This window comes from Apodemus sylvaticus, chromosome 1 (genome assembly GCF_947179515.1).
Source record: "Apodemus sylvaticus chromosome 1, mApoSyl1.1, whole genome shotgun sequence".
Lineage (NCBI taxonomy): Eukaryota > Metazoa > Chordata > Mammalia > Rodentia > Muridae > Apodemus > Apodemus sylvaticus.
Genome location: NC_067472.1, coordinates 57451311 through 57476817, shown reverse-complemented (window position 1 = coordinate 57476817; position 25507 = coordinate 57451311). Strand labels below are relative to the sequence as shown.

Sequence of the window (25507 nt, the reverse complement as noted above, 5' to 3'; positions counted from 1 at the left end):
GAAGCTCCTCATTTACACCCTTTATTCCGCTTGGGGAGGTCAAGGGCCCCAGTTTTGTTCTCCTCTTACTTGTGACCTTGCCCTCTTTTCCTACAGAGTGTGAGGCCATGGTCATTGTTTCAGGTCAGAGAAATCTTCCCGGAGTTCCCACCCCAGTTTATTTTAAACTTTCGCTTTCATAGAGATTCTCTTCAGTCTTTGTGTTAAAATAATCATAAACCTATCAACTCGGGAACTAAGTTGAAGCGTTCCTTTTCTTGTATCTTGGTAAAAGGAATATAAAGAAGTCTTTAATGCACAAGTCTTCACTCTTCCCCTATGAATTACGTTTGACCTAAGAATTTGCCAAATGCCTTTAGACAAAGCCAAAGCTCTCAAACTTTTTATTGTAGCATTTCCCGTTTTTAAAAAATTCTTTTTGAAATTTCACTCCACGAGAGCATTTCTATTGGTTTGAAGACACCGTTACACTTGCGATTCTCTTTTCTTTGGGAGAGTATCCCAAGCCGATGATTCAAAATCTTGGTTTTCAGGAACCATAAAGAACAAAAACCACTTCTGGGATAAAGGGAAACTCTAGAGGATTATTTTCAAGTCGTTTTTATCAAGCGATGGGCCTCTGGCTCAGAGCGTTTTCTGGTCCATGGCACCAACGGACTCACTCTCCGTGCAACAGCCCACGCCTCTCGGCCTCCGCCTACTCTGCACCTCAAGCCCTGCGGAACCCGGTAGCAGCTAGTTCTATTTCGGTGCAAAATCCTCGGACTTCACTTCCCGTCGGCCCGCGCGGCAAGCGCCGGAAGGCCGCCCCGCCCCTCATTGTGCGGCTCCTACTAAACGGAAGGGGCCGGGAGAGGCCGCGTTCAGTCGGATCCCGGCAGCAGCTGCGGCGGCTCAGGTCTTCAGTAGCTCTTTCTGTCTCCCTTTCGTTTCCGGAAACATGGTGAGCGCTAGGCCACTGCGCCCGAGGGAAGCGGTTTCCTGATCCGTCGCTTGCGCGCCGGGCGGGGTGGGGGCGGCCGAGAAGCGTTCTTTATATCCCATCCCCCCAGCACCCAGAGCGAGATTAAGGGTCTCATTGAAGGGCAGGCCGCGCGTGCGCGCCTGTGGGCGCTGGGAAGGGCCGACTCGGACGTCGCACGCGCGCCCCCTGGCTCCTTTCCCCTCCCCCATTCTGCTTTTGCGCCAGCGCGGACACTGGCCGTGGGGGAGGGGTCCAATGTGTGGAGCCTCGGGCAACGCTCGCTGGTTCTCGATGGCGCGCGCTGGACCTGAGCACGCGGCATCCAAACCCTGCCCCGGGGCCGCTAGGGAAAAGCGCGCGAGGTGTCGCGCGCCCCACCCAAGGGCTGTTCCCTTCCCCGCATCATCCTCCCTCTGCGGATAGGTTCGTCTCCACAGCAGGTGGCAGGGATTCCGCCGTCTGGGAGGGGCGGGGGCGGCGGCGTGGCTCTAGGAGACGCTGAGGCATCGGGGACCCTGATGGAGACGCTGGCTCCTGAGGCTCGTTGCAACACGAGTCGTGGAGTGGGTTCTATACAGGCTATCGCCCCACTTGTAGAGAGAGCGATTACACACTCCCTTCTCTATTCACTGTACTTCGGGCTAGAGCTAGAATAGCGCGTGCGCGCATGCTTGGGCCCTGCCATCCCGGCTGCAGCTCCAGACGAGCTAGGCCTTTCGCAGCTGTGCCGGATGGGGCCGAGGGTGGAGCCGCGTTTAGGGAAGTGACCGAGGCGGGTACCGCCCGGAAGCCACCCAGCTCTTATGTTTAGCCTGAGGGCCTGGAAAACTTGCTTGGAGTGACTGGCCCAAGCTACTTCTCTAGCTGACTGGGCTTACGGCTTTTCCTAAAGGCGAGCCTTAGGCGTTTGAGACATCTGAGGTCCCGCTGCCTCTGGGATACAAGCGTCTCTTGGGGAGGCCCTGAACCTAGTCCAATCTTTCGCCGCCTACTCCGGAAGCGGGTGAATCACGTGGCTAGCTTCCTCTGCAGTTCCAAGGTGGTGGTGGGGAGGGTTGGTTGTAGATTTCTGATTGGATCGTCCCCCAGGGCTGTACAAAGCAGAAAGTTTTCAACGATTTGGGACACTATAGTTTGACCTATTAATTTGTCAGTCTTTTTTTTTTTTTTTTTTAAAGGACTCTCGCTTGAATGACAGGGAGTTGTCCAGCAGGGCTTTTAATTACAGGTTGTAATTCTTGTGTTTGGGAGACCTCGGCAGGAAAGATTGTCGTTTATGCAATGACAGCATTTGAAGACTCTCTTAATGAACTGTTGAGCAGCTGTTGGGGCCTTTGTGAATTTCTGATGTTCTGATTCTTTTTCCTGGAGATGAGACTATGGCCCCGGAGTTTGGTCTTTTGTATCTATCCTAAGTCGGCATTTTAATCAGTAACTTTCAGGATTTTTGAATCTGGTGTTCACAACTCTGCAAAGGTTTTTGTTTTTTTGGGGGGGGGGTTAGAGACAGGATTTCTCTGCTGTTGCCCCTGCTGTCCTGGGAACTCATTCTATAGATTAGATTGGCTTCAAACTCAGAAAGGCATGTTCTTCTATTCTTGGCTAGGTCTTCTTTTTAATAAGTACTGTTTCTAACATTAATGGGATGTTGAACTAGATAATTGGATCTCTCCCTTGCAGGAGGTTTGTCCCAACTATTTCTTAGATTACGAATTAAATACAGAAAAAAAACCAGTGTCTTTCGTCTGCAGGGACACTCCTAATTTTTGCGGGGCTGAGAAGTACAGCTTTTGTTATCCTGACTGAGGTTTCCTGTAACTGGAAAGAATACCCCAGAATCTTTTCCTTTACAAAGCATATTATTTGGCTTGTCCTTCAGGCCTCTGGCGTGGCTGTCTCTGATGGTGTCATCAAGGTGTTCAACGACATGAAAGTTCGTAAGTCTTCAACACCAGAAGAAGTGAAGAAACGCAAGAAGGCAGTGCTCTTCTGCCTGAGTGAGGACAAGAAGAACATCATCCTGGAGGAGGGCAAGGAGATCCTGGTCGGAGATGTGGGGCAGACAGTGGACGACCCCTACACCACCTTTGTCAAGATGCTGCCAGACAAGGACTGCCGCTATGCTCTCTATGATGCGACCTACGAGACCAAGGAGAGCAAGAAGGAGGACCTGGTGTTCATCTTCTGGTGAGTTCCATATTCAGGCTCTTCTGCCTGCCTTTGGTTTCCTTTCTCAGAGCTTAACAGAAATCATCCCAGGTATGGGGTGGGTGGGTGTGTCAGTGTTGTAACAATCCTTCCAGCAAAGAGCCAAGCATGGTGATGGTACCCATGCCATTAATCCCAGCTTGAGGGAAGCAGAGCCTGTGAGTTTGAGGCTAGCCTGGTTTACAGAAAGGCCAGGTTTTTATTTCAAAAACAAAAACTTGGGAAAAGAAAATCCCCACTGTTAGAGTATCCTAAAAGTATATAGTTTATTTTCTTGAGTCATCTCTTCCCCGGAGGTAACTGCAGCCTTATCTTTGCTTTGTCTTAAGGGCCCCCGAGAATGCACCCCTTAAGAGCAAAATGATCTATGCCAGCTCCAAGGATGCCATCAAGAAGAAACTGACAGGTAAGAATCTCTTCTTTGTATGCACTTCAGTTTGGATAGATGACACTAACAGGGTCCTTCATTCTCCAGCCAGCTGGGGTACCTTCCTCTTTTCTTCTGCTCTGGTGATTCCTTCCCAGATACAGCCCCCACCCCACCCACCCCAGTGCTCACTGCTCTCCTTTTCACCCTGTAGGAATCAAGCATGAATTACAAGCTAACTGCTACGAGGAGGTCAAGGACCGCTGTACCCTGGCAGAGAAACTAGGTGGCAGCGCCGTCATTTCCCTGGAGGGCAAGCCTTTGTGAGCCACCTCCAGCCCCCTGCCTGGAGCATCTAGCAGCCCCAGACCTGCTCTTGGGTGTTGCAGGCTGCCCCTTTCCTGCCAGACCGGAGGGGCTGGGGGGATCCCAGCAGGGGGAGGGCTATCCCTTCACCCCAGTTGCCAAACATCCCTCCCACCCCCTGGACCGTCCTTCTCCCTCCATCCCTGGCGGTTCTGGCCTTCCCAAACTGCTTTTGATCTTCTGATTCCTCTTGGGTTGAAGCAGACCAAGTCCCGTCCTAGGCGCCCAGTTTGGGGGGAGCCTGTATTTTTTTTTTTTAACGACACCCCTACTCCTCATCCCTCCCCATCCCGTGCTGCCAACTTCTAACCACAATAGTGACTCTGTGCTTGTCTGTTTAGTTCTGTGTGTAAATGAAATGTGGAAATGACCCTCCCTGCACCTGCTGGTTGCCCTCCCCTTTTCCTTGATCTTGGCCACTCATGGAAGCAGGACCAGTAAGGGACCTTCAATTAAAAAAAAAAAAAAAACAATAAAAAGGCTAATTAACAATGTGGCATTTGGGTTTGGGATCTTGGGGACCCTGTGATGGGAGATGGATCAGTGGTTTTCCTGTGCTGCACCCCTAGCCCAGCCCCCAACCCATCAAATGCATCTCCTTCTTGCAGGTGGGATGTCACTCTTAGTGCCAAGGTTGGTTGCCAATAGGGCAGTTGGGCTCAGAGTGTATCACACCTGAAACTTTAGTGGTCAATGATGTGCCCTGAGCCCCTTTCCACCTATGGGCTAAAAGTCCCCTCAGGTGTCACACTGCTCTTTAAGGTTTTCTTAGATTGCTCCCTCTCTTTTCTCTGGGTGGTTAGCTCACCCCACGCCAGACTCAGGTGCTGTGAGCAGCTGAGTTGAGCCTTTGGCCTCCTGTACTTGTGCCTGGAGTCCATTCAGGGTGGGTCAGCAGGTGGAGTCCAGGACTTCAGACCTGGTGTCTGCAGCCTCACCTACTGTTGCCAGGCTAAAGCCTGAGCCTTTGAGTTTGTGAGGTCTGGCCTAAGGGCTAGGGAAGCTTGCCTTGGGGCAGGTGAGCAGCTTCCCTTAACTGGCTGGAAAGGGGCTGTTCTGTTTTGATAGCAAGGGTTAGGGTTTTTGTTTTGTTTTACATTTTTTAGAAACAGGTTTTTTTCTATAGATCTGGCTGTGCTTGAACTCAGATCTTCTTGTCTCCGCCTCCGGAGTGCCAGGATTAAAGGTGTTGGTTACCACTGCCTGGCTTTCTTCTTTCTTTCTTTCTTTTTTTTTTTTAAAAAAACCTTAATAACATTTAGATCTGTAAGGCTGTTTTCTTTATTAAGGTTTTATGTTACATGTTGCTTTGATTTCTTTTGAAGACCACAGACTCATTAAGGCTGTCCCATTCTGTTTTGTGTAAGAGATGACAGACACAGGAGGACTTGTTTTTCTGTGGAGCTGGGCATTGAACTCAGGGCTTTATGTGTGGTAGGCAAGCCCTCCCTCCACCTCTAAGCTGCAGCAACAGACTGGGAAATATGTTCTGGAAAGAACTGAGGGTGATACAATTCCCAGAAGTGTGGGCCATCGCCATTTTTTGTGTGGTCTCCATGCCTTTTGGAAAAAGTAAAGGCAAACTGACTCTGGCAATGAAACGGCTGTTTATCTGTGAGGAGCCCATGGGAATGCTAAAAGCCTGTGGCTGGATGGAGGTGTGGAGCTTTGACTCAGCCTGCTGGAGGGGGGAACTAGGCGTTCCTAGTTCCCTAGGAACTCTGCTTGCTTGTAGCCCCATGTGTTCCCCACCCCCTTGCTTTGCTGTCAGGCTGGGCCAACTGCCTTTGGGCCTGCCTTTGCCCGAGGAAGAGTAAGGGTGTGGCTAGTGGCCCACAAGGTAGAGAAGGGAGGCATCTTGATAAGGAGTAGGCCTGAGACTGAGGACAGCTGTCAATGAAGAGTCTGCTTTCTCTAAGGCTCTCCCTTAAGGGCAACAAGGGTGCTCTGGAGAAGCAGGGTGCTGGCCTGCAGGAAAAAAGACCTTAGGCTGGTACTATTGTATACCTTCCTCGGCCTTCAGGCTCCCCTCCTACCACCCGAGGAAGAGTGGGGCAAGACACTTGCCTCAGGAGAGGAGGGGGCGTTACCTTGACCCCAGGCTTGGCTGTATACTGCTGCCCCCTCACCACTGCATCCCCCCCCATATGGTGGGGAAAAGAAGTGGGAGCAGGGTGGGCAGTGAGCACACTCGCCTTGGCATGCTTGAGCTCCAGCTCTGCCAACTCGATGAGATTCTTCCGGAAAGAGGAGATGCGGCGAGACTTGAAGTCCATGAGCTCTGGGGAGAAGAGCCGACAGGAGTAAGGGCAGGGGTGGGTGTTTACCATGGGGAGATTCCAACCAGGGCTCACCTTGTTTGGCGGAGTCAGAGAGGCGCTCAAAGCGCTGGCAGCACAGCTGTTGGTGGCTCTCTGCTGGCTGCACTTCCCGGTTCCTAGTCTGAGCTTTGTCTAGAGCCTTGTTAGCATTCTCATAGTAAGCCAATGCCCGAAGCCTCTGGTACAGCAGGTCCTAAGGCCATCATCAGCGCAAGATGGCTGTTGGCATGGGTTTTGCTGCTGGCCCTCCACATGGCCTTCATCCCTGAGTACCCAGGCCACCTCTTACCTTGGCTGCCTGTGAGTCTCGCATGTAGTATCTCAACATGTCAGACAGCTTCAGGTCCTCATCAGAGGCTACCCGGCCTTCCAGCTTCTGTATCAGGAAGGTGAGACTAGGAAGGGGCCTTGAGAAAGGGAACCTAAAGGGTTGGATCTCTACATACCCAGAAGACAGTATTGTTATAACTACTACACATCAGGTTCAGAGTTTCAGAAGGTGGGCCTGGGAGATGGGTGCATGTGTGCAAGTCTAGTGAACCATGTGTTCAGTAGGGTACATAGGCAAAGCATGACCAGATCATGAAAGGCCTACAGGGCGAGCTAAGGGCTTTCTATCTTGGTAGTTCTGGAGTGGACACGGTCCCTGCAGGCCCTTGAGCACACGTTTCATAGAGATTGGCATATTCCATAGACTTCTTTGGGAAGAGTTTGGCTGGGATGTATGCATCTCAACAGAATGTTGGTGGCTCAGGACAGCCTCCCAGAGGTGTGCGGCATACCCCTGGCCTTGCTCCCACTCCCACCCCTCCCAGGTCTCACACTCACTTAGAATAGCATGCCTTTGCATGTCCTCATTCCACGTCTTTGTAAGCCGGTCTAGAGTAGGAGCCACCAGGCATACCCACCACAGCTCTAAGAAGCCTGAGTGCAGAAGGCAGTACTTACCCTCAGTCGGTCAAAGAGCTCTGCCAGCTTCAGGAAGCTCCTGGAAGGTGGAGGGCAGCCATCTGGGGCAGCTGAAGGCCTCCCTCTCCTCAAGCCCTCCTTGGGCTCTTTTCTCGCCGAACCCCTTCAGAAACTTCTGCACAACCCACCCCACAACCTGAATTTCTCTAGAGTGCACACCCCTTGTGAGCACACATGGTATCAGCGGCCCGGAGTGTGGATCCTCACCTCTTCAGTTGGTTGACCTCCTGGGTACCAAGACTGCTCAGTGTAGCTGAGATAGGGATATAGTTGTCTGCCAGGCCTGCTGGAGAGCAAGCCCAATTAGAGCCCCTAAATCTGCATGCTAAGCCCCACCCATTGGTGTGAACCCTCAACACCCCACCACCCCACCCCATACACTTGTGCGAGTGCAAAACTCGGTCGGCTCTCTGGCAGGTGTCTCAGATTCGGGTGTGGTACTCTACTAGGAAGGTCCTTGCATGCTCAAAGAAGTCATCTACCTCCTGCGGGTTGGAAATAGCACTTTATTATCCAGGCACCTGGAACATGGCAGTGCCAGCACCTAGGGTGCCCCTGTTCCCAGGCAGCCCACTCCATAAATGGACCTCCCACAGCCAAAGGGGTCACCTTGAGCCCAGATATGCCGGTGATGAGGGCTTCATCTGCAGACCTGACGATGCTCCTGAGGAACCCTCCCAAGACCTCCTTCCTGTTCTTCTCTCCGACACTCAGCTAGGCACACGGGAGGGTGAGGTGCTTGGGTGGGACTCTTGAACCTTCTACCCTGGTCAAATGCCTCCCACACCTGAAGCAAACTGGGTGACATTATCAGGCCTGGTTCCCCCACCCTGGTCTCAGATCCCACCATGCTCAACCAGCTTACATCCTGACTATACTCCAAGAAGACAGAGAAGTAGTGATCCCGACGCAGGGCAGGATGGGCTGCCAGGCGCTGCAGGAAGACTTCGTGCATCGCAACAGTCTTCTTAAAGATGGCCAGATACTCTCTGTGGGAGCATGGACAGCTTGACCTCCACACTGGGTGCCATCATAATCCCCCCTCAACGGATCTGGGTCCAGAGGTGAAGTCTCAGGACATCTATCATAGTTTCCGGAAGAAAGAGCCTGGAGTTCTGGTGAGATGAGCTGAGGTTGGGATACTCATGCTTCTAGCTCCTGCTTCATCTTGGCAAATTCTTCCCTGGTGATGGAGCTGCTGCCCTCACCCAACTTCTGCAGCTTTTCCCTTGAAGCCTCAAAGTCTGGCCTGGGAGGGGCTGGGGGAATCCGCTCAAAGGACAATGGGGACCAAGGGGCCATCACGGCCTTCTGTCCTCACCCACGTTCCTACCCGCCCAGCCCTGCCCCGCTCCACCCCTCCTCACGATGAGGCCTGTGTACTCTTCATTTTCCACGTAGGCATCATGTAGCCAGATGAACTCTTCATGCTGCCGAACCACTGAGAACTCAGGCTGGGCAAAGTGAGGGAGGCCACTCTGAAAGCCCAGAGACCTGCGTGAGATCCCATCTTCCCCAAACCTCCTACGCATCCACTTTTGGCATTCTCCTCCTGAGCCTCATTAGAGACCGGTTTGTTCCGGCAATCAGCTTTCAGGGATGATGCTTTCTAAGGGGCTCAACGTGGTGCTGCTCTGCTTCCCACCCCAGACCAGCTACCCACCTCCTGACCAACAAGCCACCTCACCTTGGTTTGAACAGTGAACTTCACTTTGTCCTGCTCGCTCACTGCATCAGAAAGCTCCACCTGCAAGGGACTGTCCCGCTGCAGAGCCACTGACGTGGATGAAAACTGTGGAGCAGAGAGGGCAAGCTGGTTGGCCGAAGCCACTCTGTCTTGCCCCTCTCTGGAGACCCTGCTCAGAGTGTACCATTACTAAAGCATTCCCCCAGCTCCCGCCCTCAGAGCAGTCAGAAAGCCTTCAGTCTCCACTTGTGTCATGTCTAAGAGTGGCTTCATTATAAGACCTTCGTGGGCGGGGCGGTGGTGGCGCATGCCTGTAATCCCAGCACTCTGGGAGGCAGAGGCAGGTGGATTTCTGAGTTCGAGGCCAGCCTGGTCTACAGAGTGAGTTCCAGGACAGCCAGGGCTACACAGAGAAACCCTGTCTTAAAAATGTCATAGGCCTGGCTTGATGTCTCATGCCTGTAATCACGGCATTTAGGAACTGAAGCAGGAGGATTGGAGGATTGCTCTAAGTTTAAGGGCAGGCTGGGTTAAATAATGAATTTTGGTCTAGACTGGTCTAGAGTAAATCCTGTCCCAAGCAAAACAGCCAAGGTAGAGCTATAGGTAAAAGGACCAAGAGGTCAAGGCAGGCAGATGTCTGATGGTTTTCCCTTTGGCTATGTTAGCAGAGGCGCTACAGGGAGGCATGGCAGGAGCAGGTTTTGAACTTTTGTTACCCATTGAGCAATATTTTATGCTTTTATCAGGGATTTTTTTTCAAACAGCATCTTAATACATAGGTCTGAGTGGCCTAGAACTTGATGTATTGATCAGGCTCCGCTCCTTTCTGTCCTTCTGTGTTGGACTTTGTACTGGGATCACAGGCAAACACCACTCTCCCTGGTTTCCCATCTTATATTATTGTTCTTACTGTCACCACCATCAGCAGCATCATCTTGATCACTACCATTCTCCTGCTCTCCCTCTTCTTCCTCCTCTTCCTCCTCCTCCTATTCTTCCTATTTCCTGTACTGCTGGGCATACATTCATGCCTGACACTCGCAAAACAAGTGATCTGCCATTGAGCTAAACTTCAGCCCTAGTTATTTTATTTATTCAGTCATTTATTTATTTATTTATTTATTTATTTAAATTCTTTGAAGACCAAGGTGGCTTTAAACTCAAAGAGATCTACCTTCTTCTGCCTCCCCAGTGCTGGGATTGAAAGTGTGCACTACTATACCTAGCTCTACTTATTTGGGTTTTTTTTGTTTTGTGGATTTGTTTTTTTTTCCAAGACAGGGTTTCTCTGTGTAGCCCTGGCTGTCCTGGAACTCACTCTGTAAACCAGGCTGGCCTCGAACTCAGAAATCTGCCTGCCTCTGCCTCCCAGAGTGTTGGGATTACCCTGGCTTTCTTTGGATGAAGATGTAGAACTCTCAGCTCCTCCTGCACCATGCCTGCCTGGATGCTGCCATGTTCCCACTTTAGTGATAATGGACTGAATCTCTGAACCTGTCAGCCAGCCCCAATGAAATGTTTTCCTGTTAAGAGTTGCCTTGGTCCTACAGAGGGAGTTCCAGGACAGCCAGGGCTACACAGAAAAACCCTGTCTTAAAAAGCAAAAAAAAAAAAAAAAAGTTTAGAGAGAGTTACCCTGGTCATGGTGTCTCTTCACAGCAGTGGAACCCAAAGACACTTGCTAAATTTGCCTTTGGTTTGTAGACTCTTAGTTTTACTACTTAGGTAATCCTGTAATTTAAGTTTTACTCTTTCTTTCCAGCCTTTATGTCTTTGTTTCCTGCTTCTGACATACTGGCACTCTGTGACTGCGTAAATGACAGATATGCTGATAAAGGCAGCCTTGGCTGTTTATGATCAGAGACCATGACTTTCCAGCTGGGTGTGGCAATGCAAACCATCTCTCGGGAGGGAGGTGTGGGCAGGAAGACCAAGACTTCAAGCCCATAATTACTTCAAGAGATTGTAGGCAGAGTTCAAGGCCAGTCTGACCCACACGAAACTGGCGGGAGGGTTGGTGAGACATCTCAACTGGTAATGTCACCTGTCACCAAACAGAATGACTCTAATGTGACCTCCAGGACCTATATGGTAGAAGTGGAGAATTGAGCCCCTCCAATTTCCTCTGACCTCCACATATTTATCATGGCACAATCACCCCCAAATTTTAAAAAAGTGTAACTAAGAGGAAAATAGGGACTGAAGAGACGGGTCAGTGGTCAAGAACACTAACTGACTTGGGATCAGTTCCCAGCACCCACATACTTACAACCGTCCATAACTCCAATTCCAAGGATCTGACACTCTCTTCTGGCCACCTGAGGGCACCAGACAGGCACATGATACACACGGTCATGAGAAAGCAAAATACTCAAAACACACAGAATAAAATAAACAACAAAAACAAAGTTTAAAGAAAAAAATGTTTTCAAAATTCAGTGCTGGGGCCCAGGAAGAAGGCTTGGCGGTTACAGCATTTGTTCTGAAAGTTTAATGAGACTACATCAAGGGGGAAGGAAGGCTAACTCTACAAAGCTGTCCCCTGACCCACATGCGCCTGCACACACAATACACATACTCACATGAACACACATATATACACTCTCATACTCTCTCTCTCTCTCTCACACACACTCACACTCACACACACATTCACGTACTCACATGAACACACATATATACACTCTCATACTCTCTCTCTCTCTCACACACACACACTCACACTCACACATACTCACACACACCAATTTTTTACAAAATGAAGTTGTCTTTTTTTGTTATTTTTTTTTTGTTTTTTTTCAAGACAGGGTTTCTCTGTGTGGTCCTGGCTGTCCTGGAACTCAGAAATCCGCCTGTCTGTGCCTCCCAGAGTGCTGGGATTACAAGCGTGCACCACCACGGCCGCCCGGCTCAAGCGTGGTTTTTTTTTTTTTTCAATAAAATTTATTTATTGTTATATGTAAGCACACTGCAGCTGAAGAGGGTGTCAGACCCATTACAGATGGTTGTGAGCCACCATGTGGTTGCTGGGATTTGAACTCCTGACCTCCAGAAGAGTCAGTACTCTTAACCACTGAACCATCTCTCCAGCCCAGCTCAAGTATGTTTTTACACGCCTTTTATCATGTTAGTGAAGCTCCTTCCGCTGGCTGCTGGTTTTCGTCAGATTTCTCTCCTTTTTTCAGGATAGCTGTGGATTTTCCTGTTATTCTGCTTAACATATTTATTTAGAGCTTCATGAGATAACTCAGCAGTTGAGAGAAGGTCTTATCCAGAGGTCTGGGGCTCAATCCCACAGGTTACAACCCTCTGGAACTCCAGCCCCATGAGATCTTATGTCTTCTGCACCAGATATGAACACTGCACAGAACACTGCTTTGCAGACAAAGCACCCATAGACATAAAAAAAAAACAAAAACAAAAACAAAAACCGAGAACTGGGGTTCCAGCATCTAACAACTGACTGTAACTCCAGTTCCAGGAGACCCAACACCCTCTTCTGGCATCTGAAGATACCTACACTCATAAATCCACACACAGATACAAAATTTAAAAATTGAATATTTAAAATAAAATGGCCAGCTGGGCGGTGGTGGCACACGCCTGTAATCCCAGCACTCTGGGAGGCAGAGGCAGGCGGATTTCTGAGTTTGAGGCCAGCCTGGTCTACAGAGTGAGTTCCAGGACAGCTAGGGCTACACAGAGAAACCCTGTCTCGAAAAAACCAAATCCAATAAATAAATAAATAAATAAATAAAATAAAATAAAATGGTCTATTATTATTTGGTTTTGTGAGACAGGGTATTGTCATGTAGCCCAGGCTGGCCCAAAGATATAGATGGCTTAGGCTAGCTTCCATCTTTAATTTTCCTACTTCTGCTTCCGGAGTGCTGGGATTACAGGTATGCCATCCCCGTTCCTGGCTTTTTGCAGCACTCAGGAGGAGGAAGATAAGTTTGAGACAAGCCTGAGTTACATGAGACTCTTGTTTAAAAATAACTAAAAACCCCAGGCGGTGGTGGTGCACACCTTTATTCCCAACACTGGGGAAGTAGAGGCAGGCAGACTTCTGTGAGTTCACAGTCAGCCTGGTCTACAGAGTAAGTTCCAGGATGCAAAGAAACCCACAACTAAAGACAAAAAACAAAACAAATATCAGCATATGACATGACTCAGTGTGTATGGGTGCTTGCCACCAAGCCTGATCAGAGTCTCACTCCACACACACTGGAAGGTGAAGCTGGCTCCGTAAACTGTCCTCTGTCCTCTACATGTGCATGATACACATGTGCATTTACATATATCATGCACACATAATGTTTCTAAATAAAAAATAATACAATTCGTTCTGGCTGTTAAAGACAGGGTTTCTAGCCAGGCGGTGGTGGTACACGCCTGTAATCCCAGCATTTGGGAGGCAAAGGCAGGTAGATTTCTCAGTTCGAGGACAGAGAAACCCTGTCTCGGAAAAAACCAAATCCAAAAAAAAAAAGGGGGGGGGGTTCTCTGTGTAGCCCAAGCTGTCCTGGAACTCACTCTGTAAACCAGGCTGTCCTGGAACTCAGAAATCCACCTGCCTCTGCCTCCCAAATGCTGGGATTAAGAGGCACGCACCACCACTGCCCAACAACACAATTCTTTTACTTTTGCTTTTCTTTCTTTCTTTTCTGAGACAGGGTTTCTCTGTGTATCCCAGGCAGTCCTGGAACTCAGGACCTTGAACACAGAGATTCACCTGCCCCCTGAACCAGGACATTATTATAGAATATCACAATTCTAAAAGAAAAAATAAACCGAAACACATCTTAAAGGTAATACATTTTAGTCGTTGTGGAAATACGCTCCTTCTGCCCCCGTGCTCCCTGTTTTTCTAGCTTATGCCTGAGAATCCCAGACATTTACTTCAAGAGGTCGGGGCTGGAGCACTTGGCTCAGGTCTGACCCTACTCGGATCATCCGCCAAGGCTTCACAGTATTGGGTGGGCCAGACCGTGGGATCTTGATTGTGGATTTTGGCTACAAACTTAAGGACTTTCATCTTGCTGGTTTCCAGATTTGCTCGTGGACCCCACTGGAGCTCACAGTCCACAGGATCTGTGTGGGGTATCCGACGGGACTCCAAGTAACGCTGTCTCACGAAGTCTTCAGTAATGAGTTTCTTCGGATCCCCGAAAACTGAATGCTTCTTGGTGGGGTACACCCCCAAGCGACGTAGAAAATCCCAGACATCGTTTTCTGGGATGCTGTGGCCATTCATAAAGATGAGCCCTAGAATGATCATCAGGAGGCCGGTGGTGGGCGTTCCCTGGTAGCCTCTCAATTCACTGTCCTCCTCCACAGGCTCCAGGTCGTTGATGAGGATGTAGGCGTTGCTCTTGGGTTCGAGTTCCACCAGCTTGTACCCGAACACGTAGCGGAGCCGTTCTGCAGCCAGCTTAAGCAGGTCTGGGAAGATGTCCTTGCAATCTCGGACGACGTGCTTCAGGATGCCTGACCGCTTGATGGGAATTTTCCTCTGGTCCTTAATCAGCAAGAATTGCACCAGCTCTGCCACCTTAAGCCCCAGCTGCTTCTCGGTCTGGAGCTTCATGGCGGAGGTGGCCAGGGCCTGACGCAAGCTTGGCCTGGGGACGCCTGGCGTGTCCTGCGAGGCGTCAGGGTGTCCAGACTCTCTCGGGATCTCTCCAGAGACGCCCGGGCAGCAGTCGCTGCCGCTCCATAGCTCGGCACCAGGGTGGCTCCTGCTCCTCGTCCTTTGCAACATGTGACCAGGCAGAGAGCTCCTGTAACCGGCCACACCGGACAACTAGGTGTCATCTGCACGAGGCTCCCACGCGCAGAGGGGAGCGGGGGCAGAGGGGGGTGAAGGGCGGGGCGCGGAGACAAACCATGCTTCCTAGTAGCATTTGTGCTGGATCTTATTGGCTGGTTTCAAATGCCTAGCACCTTGCATTCCCGGAAGATTGTCTTGCAATCTTCCATCCTGACAGAATTACCATCCTGGCATATTATCTTACTAATTTAACTGGATCATATTTTATGGTTTGTGGCCTGGTTTGTCTTTCTTCTTTCTCTTGAAGTGCTGCGGATAGAACCCAAGCCCTCCACCCCCCCACCCCCGGCGGCACAGGCTAGCAAGCAGCTATCTGCAAGGTTTGGTTTTATAAGGGCAACACGTGGCAGAGGACAACCTGGAGGGAGTCGGTCCCCATCTTCCACCAAGTGGAAAGGGCGATTGAACTCAAGTCATCAGATAGGCAATAAACTTCCAGTGAGCCAAACTGCCGGCTCTTTCTTAGTCTCTGGAGTGCTGGGTACGGATATGAACTATCCATCACATCTTGCCTCTTTTCCCTTAATGTTTTTGATAATTTTGGTGGTAGGATGATAAAATATATGTATGGGGTTTTTGTTGTTGCTGTTTGTTTGTTTGTTTGTTTGGTTGGTTTGGTTTGGTTTTTCGAGACAGGGTTTCTCTGTGTAGCCCTGGCTGTCCTGGAACTCACTTTGTAGACCAGGCTGGCCTCAAACTGAGAAATCCACCTGCCTCTGCCTCCCAAGTGTTGGGATTAAAGGCGTGCACCACCACTGCCTGGTAAGTTTTTGTTTTGGTTCATTGGAGATGATGCCTATGTAGCTGGTGATGCCCTCAAACTCTTCACGGTGCCTCCATCTGCCAAGTGTTGACCTAACCTTGCCAAATTCACATAATTTAGAAAGTCCCACTTGAGGGCCAACAAGATGGCTCAGTAGATAAAAGCACTTGTGGGACAAATTTGGTGACCTGAGATTGCTTTCTGGAATCCATTGGAGGAAGGGGAACAGAATCGCAGGTTATCCCCTGATCTCCACATGTCTCCCAGGGCAGGTGTTTTCCATTTCTCGCCCCGCCCCCCCCCCCCCCCCCCAGTAATAATATATAGAACAAAAACTAAAAACAGGAGCTGGAGGGATGGCTCAGTAGTTAGGAGCACGTACTGTTCTTCCAGAGGCCTCACGACCACTTATAATTCCAGCTCCAAGGGCTCCATGCCTCTGGGAACACTTGAACTCTTGTGTACATATGCACACACACACACACACACACACACACACACACACACACCTGAACCCTTGTGTACATATGCACACACAGACACACAATACAACCTGCACTGTTTTGTATACATGCACACACAGACACACCTGCACTCTTGTGTATACATGTACACACAGACACACCTGTTTTTGTTTTTTGTTTTTTTTTTTAGGTTTTTTGGATTTGTTTTTGTTTTTGGTTTTTTGGTTTTTTTTGGGTTTTTTTTTTTGTTTTGTTTTTGTTTTTGTTTTGAGACAGGGTTTCTCTGTGTAGCCCTGGCTGTCCTTGAACTCACTCGGTAGACCAAGCTGGCCTTGAACTCAGAAATCTGCCTGCCTCTGCCTCCCAGAGTACTGGGATTACAGGAGTGTGCCACTACCGCTCGGCTACACACAGACACACCTGCACTGTTGTGTACACATGCATACACAGACACACACACCCCCCTGCACTCTTTTGTATAAATGCACACACAGACACACAATACAACCTGCATTCTTGTGTACATATGCACACACAGACACACACACACCCTTGTGCTTTCGTGTACACATGCACACACAAACACACCTGCACTGTTGTGTACATATGCACATTCAGACACACACACATACACACACATAATTTAAAAACTGAACCTTACTTTTTTTTTTCAATTTAAGCGGGGCAGTGGCAGTGCACACCTTTAGTCCCAGCACTCAGGAGGCAGAGGCAAGGGCTGGAGAGATGGCTCAGTGGTTAAGAGCACTGGCTGCTCTTCCAGAGGTCCTGAGTTCAATTCCCAGCAACCACATGGTGGCTCACAACCATCTGTAATAGGATCTGATGTCTTCCTCTGGTGTGTTTGAGGACACCTACAGTGTACTCATATACATTAAAAAAAAAAAAAAAAAAAGGAGGCAGAGGCAAGAGGGTCTTTGAATTGGAGGCCAGTCTGGTCTACAGAGTGAGTTCCAGGAGGCCGGCCTGGTCTGCAGAGTGAGTTCCAGGACAGCAACACAGGGAAACCTGCCTTGAAGAACAAAACAAACAACATATCTTAATTTAAAAATTTAAAGCAATAAAAATTCCCACTGGAGCCCTCATTCTTGAGGCACAGGCCACGGGTGCTCAGGACACTCCGGTGGCATCGCTGTCACCACCACTCCTCTCCCCTCTCCACAGATCGCTAGATGGAAATAAGGTAGGAGTTGTGCTTCTGCTTCTGTTTGTAAATAATTTGTGGGGCTGGAGAGATGGCTCAGTGGTTAAGAGTACTGGCTGCATTTCCAGAGGACCTGAGTTCAATTCCCAGCATCCACATGGCGGCTCTGACACCATCTTCTGGCCTCCATGGGCACAAAGCATGACTGTGGTGTGCATATATACATCGGACAAAATACCCAGACACATAAAAAAAAAAAAACATTAAGGGTGGGCAGTGGTGGCCCAACAGTCAGGATACAGAGGCAGGTGGATGGTTCTCTGAGTTCCAGGCCACTCTGGTGTACAGATTGAGTTCCAGGACAGCCAGGGATACATAGAGAAACTGTCATAAAAAAACAATAATAATAATAACAACAATAATTAGACAGTATCTTCATAAACAAATTAAACAAAACAAATGAACAAAAAAGTCTAAAACATTTAAAAAATTATACAGCAGTGGTGGCCCACATCTTTAATCAGAGGCAAGCAGATTTCTATGAGTTCAAGGCCAGCCTGAACTTTTTCTTCTGGACTCCACAGGCACTCACATGCATACACATGTGCATATTCTCAGACACAGAGACAGTCACATAAATAATAAAAATAAATCTTTATTGCAAAATTAGAAAGGAGACAAATGAGAATCACTGAGCCTGGTGTCGAGGCACTGATGCTGCGATTGCAGCATTCAGAAGGCTAAGGAAGGAGGATTATGGAGAATTCAAGGGAACCTGGCCTACGCAGTGAGGCTGGGCTGCATGATGAGAAGGAGGAGCAGGGGCTGCAGAGCTGACTCAGCATTAGGATTAACTTGCTGTTCTTCCAGAACAGCTACAGTTCCCAGAACGCACATCGGTGGCTTATGACCCTTTGTAACTCCAGCCCCAGGGGATTGGATACATCTGTCCTCCGAGGGCACCTGCACAAACCACATGCAGACACACACACACACACACACACACACACACACACACACACAGACACACAGTTAGAAATACTTTAAGATCTTAAACCCAAACAGGCGGGGAGCTGGGGAGAGAAGTAAAGCTATGTGAGCAGAGGGCAGGCCTTGACCTCACATAAAAGCCAGGTGGGCGTGGTCCAGCATCTGTAGCCTTAGCGTACAACAGGGGAGACTGAATATCCACAGTAAGTAGCTGGTCAGGCTGGCTCAAACTGCAAACTCTGTGTTCAGTTAGATATCAACAGGGAGCCAGAGAGCAGTTAAAGGCATTTGACTTCTTCCAGAGGACCAGGGTCAATTCCCAGCACCCACATGGTGGCTACAACAGCGGCTACCAACTCTCTGTTACAGGGAATTCTGGCTTCCTTCAGCATTGGTTGCACACAGTACACAAACAGACAGAACACTCATACATGTGAAATAAAAGTAAATATTTATAAAAAAGGAATATTAATCCCAGGCTTCCACATGCACAACCAATATACATTTGGATTCACACACTCACCACACACACATAGGCAAGAAAAAAAATGGGGCCAAGAAAAAGTACACAGTCAGATGGTAAGTTTTTAGTGTGCTATGTGGGCAATTTCAATAATTGTCAATGGTCTAAATGTTTCAATTGAAAGTCAAGAATTCCAGCTGGGTATGGTGGCTCAAATATGTGATTTCTGCATTTAGGAGGCAGAAGCAGGAAGAATACCAAAGTATGAAGCATACAAGATTAAATAAGAAAATGCTATCTCAAAAACACAAAAAATTACATTCTGTACTTTAAAATAAACTAATACCTTTTCTTTTTATATAAAAAAAACCTTATTATCTTCTGTGTGTGAGTGGTTTGCCTCTAATCAATGTCTGTGACCCTTGTATGTGCCTGTGGGGAACGTACAGAGGCATCTGCTGTATGCACACGCTCTCTCTCTCTAGATAGATACATAGATAAACAGATAAACATAATAAAAATTTTAAAATAAACAAAGTTGTGGCACGTGTCTTTAATCCTAGCACTCAGGAGGCAGAGACAGGAGGATGGATCTCTGAGTTCTAGGTCATCCTGGTATACAGATCAAGTTTCAGGACAGCCAGAGTCATGCAGAGAAACCCTGTCTCAATAAAAGTAGTATTAGTAACAGTAATAATAATAATAATAATAAACCTAATAATAATAACGGACCCAGTGTCCATTATAAACTTACTTCTTAAGTAAGTTTAGCTCAAATAGATTAGGTAATTTTCAGGGTTTAGACAAATTCCTTGAAAAAAACTGCAACCTTATCAAACAGGAAACAAGCATCTATTGACTTGCTTACAGGAATTGAATGTGCAACTGGAAACCTCTCCAAAGTTATCTTTCAGTGTAGATATGCCCATAACTAAATACTTTGAGGCAGCCAAGGAAAGATAACTTTTTTATTATATTTATCTGTTTGTGTGCTTATGTGTGCCGGCACAAGTGTGTCCTATGTGTGCCAGCACAAGTGTGTCCTATGTGTGCTGGCACAAGTGTGTCCTGCAGCATATGGTGGATGGAGGACAACTGGTAGGAGCCTCTCCTTCTATCATGGTGGTCTTGGGGTCAAACTTAGGTTGTCAGGCTTGGTGGCAAGGGCCTTGACAGCCATCTCACAGGCCAGAAATATCTAACCACACAGAGCTTGCCTGCCTCTGCCTCCACGTGCTGGCCTTAAAGGTGTGAACCATCACTGCCCATTGCACTTACATCTTCTTAAAGACCTGTCATCTATGTGTTGAAAACTTTTAGAGTCTTTTTAAAATTGTCATTGTTGTTTCATTTTGCTCCTTGTTTTATTTTGAGCCAGGGCCTTCCTGTGTGGAGAAGGCTCCCTGTGTGGAGAAGGCTGGTTCTACCTTGACATGCAGTTGAGGATGGTTTTGAGCTCCTCATGATCCTCCTGGATCCCGCCCCTAAGTGCTAAGGTTTGTGGCACTGTACTTGGCTCCAGTGTGACACCTGGAAATGCACATCCATCCTCAGACATACATCATTTCTTTGTGCTGGTATGCCTCATCTTTTTATAATTTATTTTTTATTGTCTTTAGTAAGATTAATCAAATATTATATATTATTACACTTTCTCCCCTTTTATTTTCTTACTTGTATTTATCATCATCATCATCATTATTAGTTTTTGCAGTGCTAAGGCTCAAACTGGGTTTCTTTCTAGGCAGGTAATGTCCCACTAAAACACACTTTTCAAGTCCTTTAGTGTTCCTTTTAATGTTTCTACACTTAACTTAAAATTTGTATTCATGTATTATGTGTGTGTGTGTGTGTGTGTGTGTGTATGTGTGTGTGTGAGTATGCTCATTTGAGTGCAAGTACCCAAGAAAGTTAGCAGAGTGCATCAGAGCCCCAGCAGCTGGAGCTGGGAGGCTCCTAATTTGGGTGCTGAGAACCAAACTCGGGTCCTTTGCAAGAGTAACAAGAGCTCTCAACGACTGGGCCATCTCTCCTCTACAATTGAAAGATGTCCTTTGTGAAGGCAGGATGAATATTAAAAACAATTTTCAGAAAATATTGCCTGTACAAATCTGGGCACACTCAGTTTAATAATCCAACACACGTTCAGAACCCGCTTGATGACAGCACCCACAACAACACCCATAGGTAACATTTATATTTGGATTTGGTTTTTTTCGAGACAGGGTTTCTCTGTGTAGCCCTGGCTGTCCTGGAACTCACTCTGTAGACCAGGCTGGCCTCGAACTCAGAAATCCACCTGCCTCTGCCTCCCAGAGTGCTGGGATTACAGGTGTGTACCACCACTGCCCGGCTCTATTTGGCCTTACAATACATTAGGCATTGTTCTAATAAATACATTTATGTATTTATGACAGAATCTCACATTGTAGTTCCAGAAGGCCTTAAACTCATGGTAATCCTCCTTCCCCACCCTCATAAATGTGGGATTACATCTGACTTCTAATCATTTTATAAACATGTTCTAAGCACATGTATATATATATATATACATATATATATATATATATGCACATGCACATGTATACAGATGATGTATATATGTATATACACCCTTTTACTTTTGAGACAGGATTTCACTATATAGCCCTGGCTTGCCTACAACACTATGTAGTCCAAGCTGGCCTTGAATTCATAGAGGTCTTCCTGCCTCTGCCTCTACCTCTGAAGTTCCAGGATTAAAGGTGTGTCCCACCATGCCTGGCTATTTATATATATTTCTTTTTTATCTTTAATTTTTTTTTGTTGTTTTTTGGATTTTTGTTTTTTTCGAGACAGGGTTTCTCTGTGTAGCCCTGGCTGTCCTGGAACTCACTCTGTAGACCAGGTTGACCTTGAACTCAGAAATCCGCCTGCCTCTGCCTCCCAGAGTGCTGGGAGCGTGCGCCACCACTGCCCCGCTATATATATTTCTAATATGAACATATATAAACAGAAAGCCATGGTCAGCTGCTCGTATCCCTCCAAATCCCACTAGAATCCCACGCACCACTCCTTGGATTTTCTGACTACCAAGGCAGGCTTTCTGCCCTCACTTCCCGCTTTGAAATACAGGCAGACTCGCTCTTTGCCTCTTGTCCCTGGTGTCCTTCTTGACCCACTCTGCTTGGTAGCTGCTTGAGGGAGATGTGACTTCCAGAATAGACCACAGCAGTTCCATTCCCTATTTCTGTCCCAGCTCACTACACTCCTACTTCAAGTGGGAATTTATGCAAATCCCAAAACAATGGAGATCCTCAATAACTGTTGAATGAGGAAGTAATGAATGAAGAATGGATGGATGGTCTTACAAATATAGAAACTCAAATACACAGGTGAGCCTGTAAACTCAGCAGGACTCTCTCACCCTTCCCAGTCATGCGCAGACTGCCTTGTTCTCCCCATCAAGACAGTACTGAGTTGATTGGGGGAGGGGAGCGGAGGCGGGACAGTGACGAGTCCGAATCCAACTATGCAGGCTAGGAAAAAATATGCTGATTATCTTTGCATCCTCAACCTGGTCCTATGCAGAGGCCTTAGTAGCGCCGCCTTCCCTTGCTCAGGTCTCTCTCCCTGCTTGGTATGGTATAATGAAGGGAGCTGGAGTAGGAAGAGGTTTTATTTCCTTCCTTTACCTTACTCTCATTCCCAGCTTCCTGATGATGTTCCTCCATGGTGCTCCTTAGCTGGGACATACAAGAATCCTACGACAGGCCACAGCCCGCGCGTTCCAAGAGCTTGGATGAGGGAACCTTGTAGGGATGCTATCAGCTGACATTGACACTAGCTGCCTCCTCCCTGGGTGGGTCCCATTGCCCACAGCTGCTCCTTTTGATTGGGCACCAGTTTTACCATATGAGCGTCTATTGGCTGTAAGGCCTGTCAATCTCACGTGGGCTTTTAAGTGGCACCAGCGAGCCGGCTCAGGATAGGCCAGGGCCTGAGGGTCACGTGCCAGTCCCGCGGGTGGACCCCCACAAACCCGGCCGTTCCGGGTCCCGCCTTCTTCTAACGGGCACGAGCAGAGGTGCCCATGCGCACTAGGGCAGCTTGGGGCCACCAGGCGGTGGGCGGGGCAGGGAATCCGGAGGGGGGCGAGGGTTGGGAGGGAGGTTTGGGTAGGGAGGAATGGGGAACCCCAGAGGGTCAGGGGGTCTAGGGGCGAGGGCAGGCTGCAATGTCTGTGGAGAAAGAGCTTCCGTTCCTGTATTCACAGTCGGGTCGGAAAGTACGGAGTAAGCAGCCTAAGGAGCCGCGGGGACGCAGTAAGGCCCGGATACCGGGCACCCATAGGAAGCCCCGCCGGAACCAAAGGCGATCGCCGCCGGAGTCACACTGCAAGAAGGCGCAAGTGCGAGAGAAAGAGAAGGTGTGGGTACCCTGGAATGGACTCATCGTGATTGGGAAGAGAGTGGAACTCTTGGACAGAAACGTGCAAAGGTCTAACCCAAAGTTGGAATCTGAGTACTGGAAGCTGGAGGGCACGGGGAAGAAGTTCTCAAAAGAGAAATCGGGCTTGCAACAGGAAACGGTGGTCGCGAAGCTCCTGAACAGAGTAGGAAGGACGGTGCGGGGTCCAGCAGGTTTGGAGGATGGCAACCCAGAGGCTTGGAGAGAGCTGGAGGACAGACTCAAAGGCATATCTAAGAGTGCAGAGATGACTGCACAGCGGGAAGAAAACGTGAAGTCTACGCCTAGGGACAAGTTGAGGACCACTGGAGGGGACTTGAGGTCCAGAGGGGATCAGCTGAGGCAGAATGAGGAATTGGAGTCGAGTGGAGAGAACTTGATGTCCAAGAGAGAGAAACGGGTGTCCATTGGAGAGAAGGCGGTAGGCAGGGGAGAGAAGCGGAGGTCTGCTGATGAAAAGATGGACAGTAAGGAGAGGCGGGGGTCTGTTGTAGAGAAAATGGACAGTAGAGAGAGGCGGGGCTCCACCAGAGAGAAGGCATTGGACAGTGAAGAGAAGCGGGGATCCATTAGAGAGAAGGTGACAGAGAGCAGAGAGAGGCGGGGGTCCATCAGAGAGAAAGTGTCAGACAGTGGAGAGAGGCGGGGGTCCATCAAAGAGAAGGTGTCAGACAGTGGAGAGAGGCGGGGGTCCGTCAGAGACAAGATGCCGGACACTAGAGAGAGGCGGGGGTCCATCAGAGAGAAGGTATCAGACAGTGGAGAGAAGCGGGGATCCATCAGAGAGAAGAGGGGGTCCATTAGAGAGAAGGGGTCGGACAGTGGAGAGAAGAGGGGGTCCATTAGAGAGAAGGTGTCAGATAGCGGAGAGAGGCGGGGGTCCACTAGAGAGAAGGCGACAGAGAGTAGAGAGAGGCGGGGGTCCGTCAGAGAGAAGGTGTCAGACAGTGGAGAGAGACGGGGGTCCAAGGCCAAGCTGAGTAGAGAGAAACTGAGGTCCAGTGGAGAGAAGCTGAGGACGGGTGATAAAAGTTCGAGATCCACTGAAGATATACCGGAGTCAAATATTGAGGAATTGGAGTCTGATGAGGTGAAGCTGGGAGAGCATTCTAGAACAGGAAGTGCCACCGAAGAGACGATTGAAAAAGTGATAAATATCACTGGTGGTGAGAGTGTGATGGAAAATATGAGTCAGGAAATGATTCCTTCTGAAAGTATGGAAGGGATAGATGACCACGAAGGGGCAGAGAAAGGGGTGGGAATCGATAGTCATGTCTTGGATGGAGTGAGAGATATTGCTGATGAATCTGTTCCTAAGGAAGAGAAAGACACTCTTGGAGAAAGCTCCAAGGAATCAGGTGGATGAAAAATGGAAGGTGAAGAAAGAGATTGGAGAATTGAAAGTCAAGGAGAAGTTAGAGCCAAGGACTTTGTTGGTCTTGAAAGGGTGAATGTGAGTGAGGACTCTGGACCTCAAAGGATCATGGGGAAGGAGCAGCAGGAGCTGCTGGGCATGGAGGCCAAGCCAGTGAGGACGTGAGGAACCGGAAAGAGGACAATGGAAACATTTTAAGGAGAAAAAAACAATTTGGGAGCAAATGCTAAGAAGAAGGAAACTTTCCTGCTTGAAGAACCCTTTTAAGAAATGGGTCTAGGGTGGCTGGATTTTGACAGACATGTATATGGTTGGGTATGAGATGTAGGAGAAGGTCAAAAACAGATTATACCAGGATAAAGGCTCACCATTGGGGGCCGTGGGAGAAGCAGCAAAGAAGGAGGTGACTGAAGCAGATACCAAAACTAGGTGCTCCCGCAGGAGGACGGGGAGAGGAGCGATGGGTGAAGGGAAAGGGCAGAGGAGCCACACCCACACCCTGCCACAGTGCTTAGGTTTGTTGATTTTTTTCTTTTAGTTTTTTTGAGATGGGGGTCTCTCTGTGTAGCCCTGGCTATCCTGGAACTCGCTCTGTAGACCAGGCTAGCCTCAAACTCACTTGCCTCTGCCTCAAGAGTGCTGGGATTAAAGCATGCACCGATTTTTAAACTGATTTCCTTTACTGTTCCTATATATTCCATGCGGCCAGGTTTATCCTCTGTTGTGTCAGTCCTCTTAAAGAGCCCTGTGCATCTGGACTAAACTCAGCCTCACTGGTAACTAACCTCATTTTACCAGGTCCACCTCACCCCTTCATGTCAAGTTTTGAATTGCCCAGATTTAATGTGAAGTTTTTCTTTACACCTGGGTTGTTTCTATCTTTCACTTTTTTTTTTTTTTAATACAGGGTTTCTCTATGTAGCCCAGGCTGTCCTGGAACTTAACTTTGAAGACCAGGCTGTTCTAGAACTTGGAGATCCACATGCCTCCACTAAGATTAAAGACGTGGGCCACCACAACCTGACTATACTTTGAACTATTCATCTTGTCACCTGTTGATTTGATGGAAAGTGCGTTTTTTGTTTTGTTTTTGTTTGGTTTGGTTTGGTTTGGTTTGGTTTTG

At 48.5% G+C, this 25507-nt stretch overlaps 4 protein-coding genes across 7 annotated transcripts in view; 2 read left to right on the top strand and 2 right to left on the bottom strand.

Moving 5' to 3' along the window:
* Positions 1 to 826: 826 nt before the first annotated feature.
* Positions 827 to 4173, top strand: Cfl1 (cofilin 1). Its single transcript, XM_052192565.1, has 4 exons — positions 827 to 943; positions 2844 to 3151; positions 3502 to 3578; positions 3754 to 4173. The coding sequence occupies exons 1-4, from the start codon at positions 941 to 943 to the stop codon at positions 3864 to 3866; spliced, it is 501 nt and encodes a 166-aa protein (XP_052048525.1). The 5' UTR covers positions 827 to 940; the 3' UTR covers positions 3867 to 4173.
* A 984-nt stretch (positions 4174 to 5157) lies between these two features.
* Positions 5158 to 22385, bottom strand: Snx32 (sorting nexin 32). Its single transcript, XM_052192578.1, is given in 13 exon segments — positions 5158 to 5873; positions 6101 to 6186; positions 6260 to 6419; positions 6516 to 6602; positions 7175 to 7214; positions 7403 to 7478; positions 7575 to 7680; positions 7805 to 7909; positions 8061 to 8180; positions 8339 to 8467; positions 8563 to 8673; positions 8883 to 8987; positions 22235 to 22385. Coding segments are annotated over 13 exon segments (1239 nt in total). The 5' UTR covers positions 22295 to 22385; the 3' UTR covers positions 5158 to 5819.
* LOC127692323 (non-structural maintenance of chromosomes element 3 homolog) lies at positions 13691 to 14738 on the bottom strand. The gene has a single exon (XM_052192552.1). It carries the CDS (start codon positions 14647 to 14649, stop codon positions 13789 to 13791), a length of 861 nt encoding a protein of 286 aa, XP_052048512.1. The 5' UTR covers positions 14650 to 14738; the 3' UTR covers positions 13691 to 13788.
* Positions 22386 to 22737: 352 nt separating the features above from the next.
* The window catches only part of LOC127692290 (cylicin-2), a 36125-nt gene continuing 33355 nt past the window's right edge, over positions 22738 to 25507 (top strand). For all 4 annotated transcript variants that reach the window (XM_052192511.1, XM_052192504.1, XM_052192525.1 and 1 more), the window contains exon 1: positions 22738 to 24899. In XM_052192511.1, coding sequence (XP_052048471.1) covers positions 22777 to 24375 — 1599 coding nt within the window. In that variant the 5' untranslated portion in view covers positions 22738 to 22776 and the 3' untranslated portion in view covers positions 24376 to 24899. The remainder of the gene's footprint in view (positions 24900 to 25507) is intronic.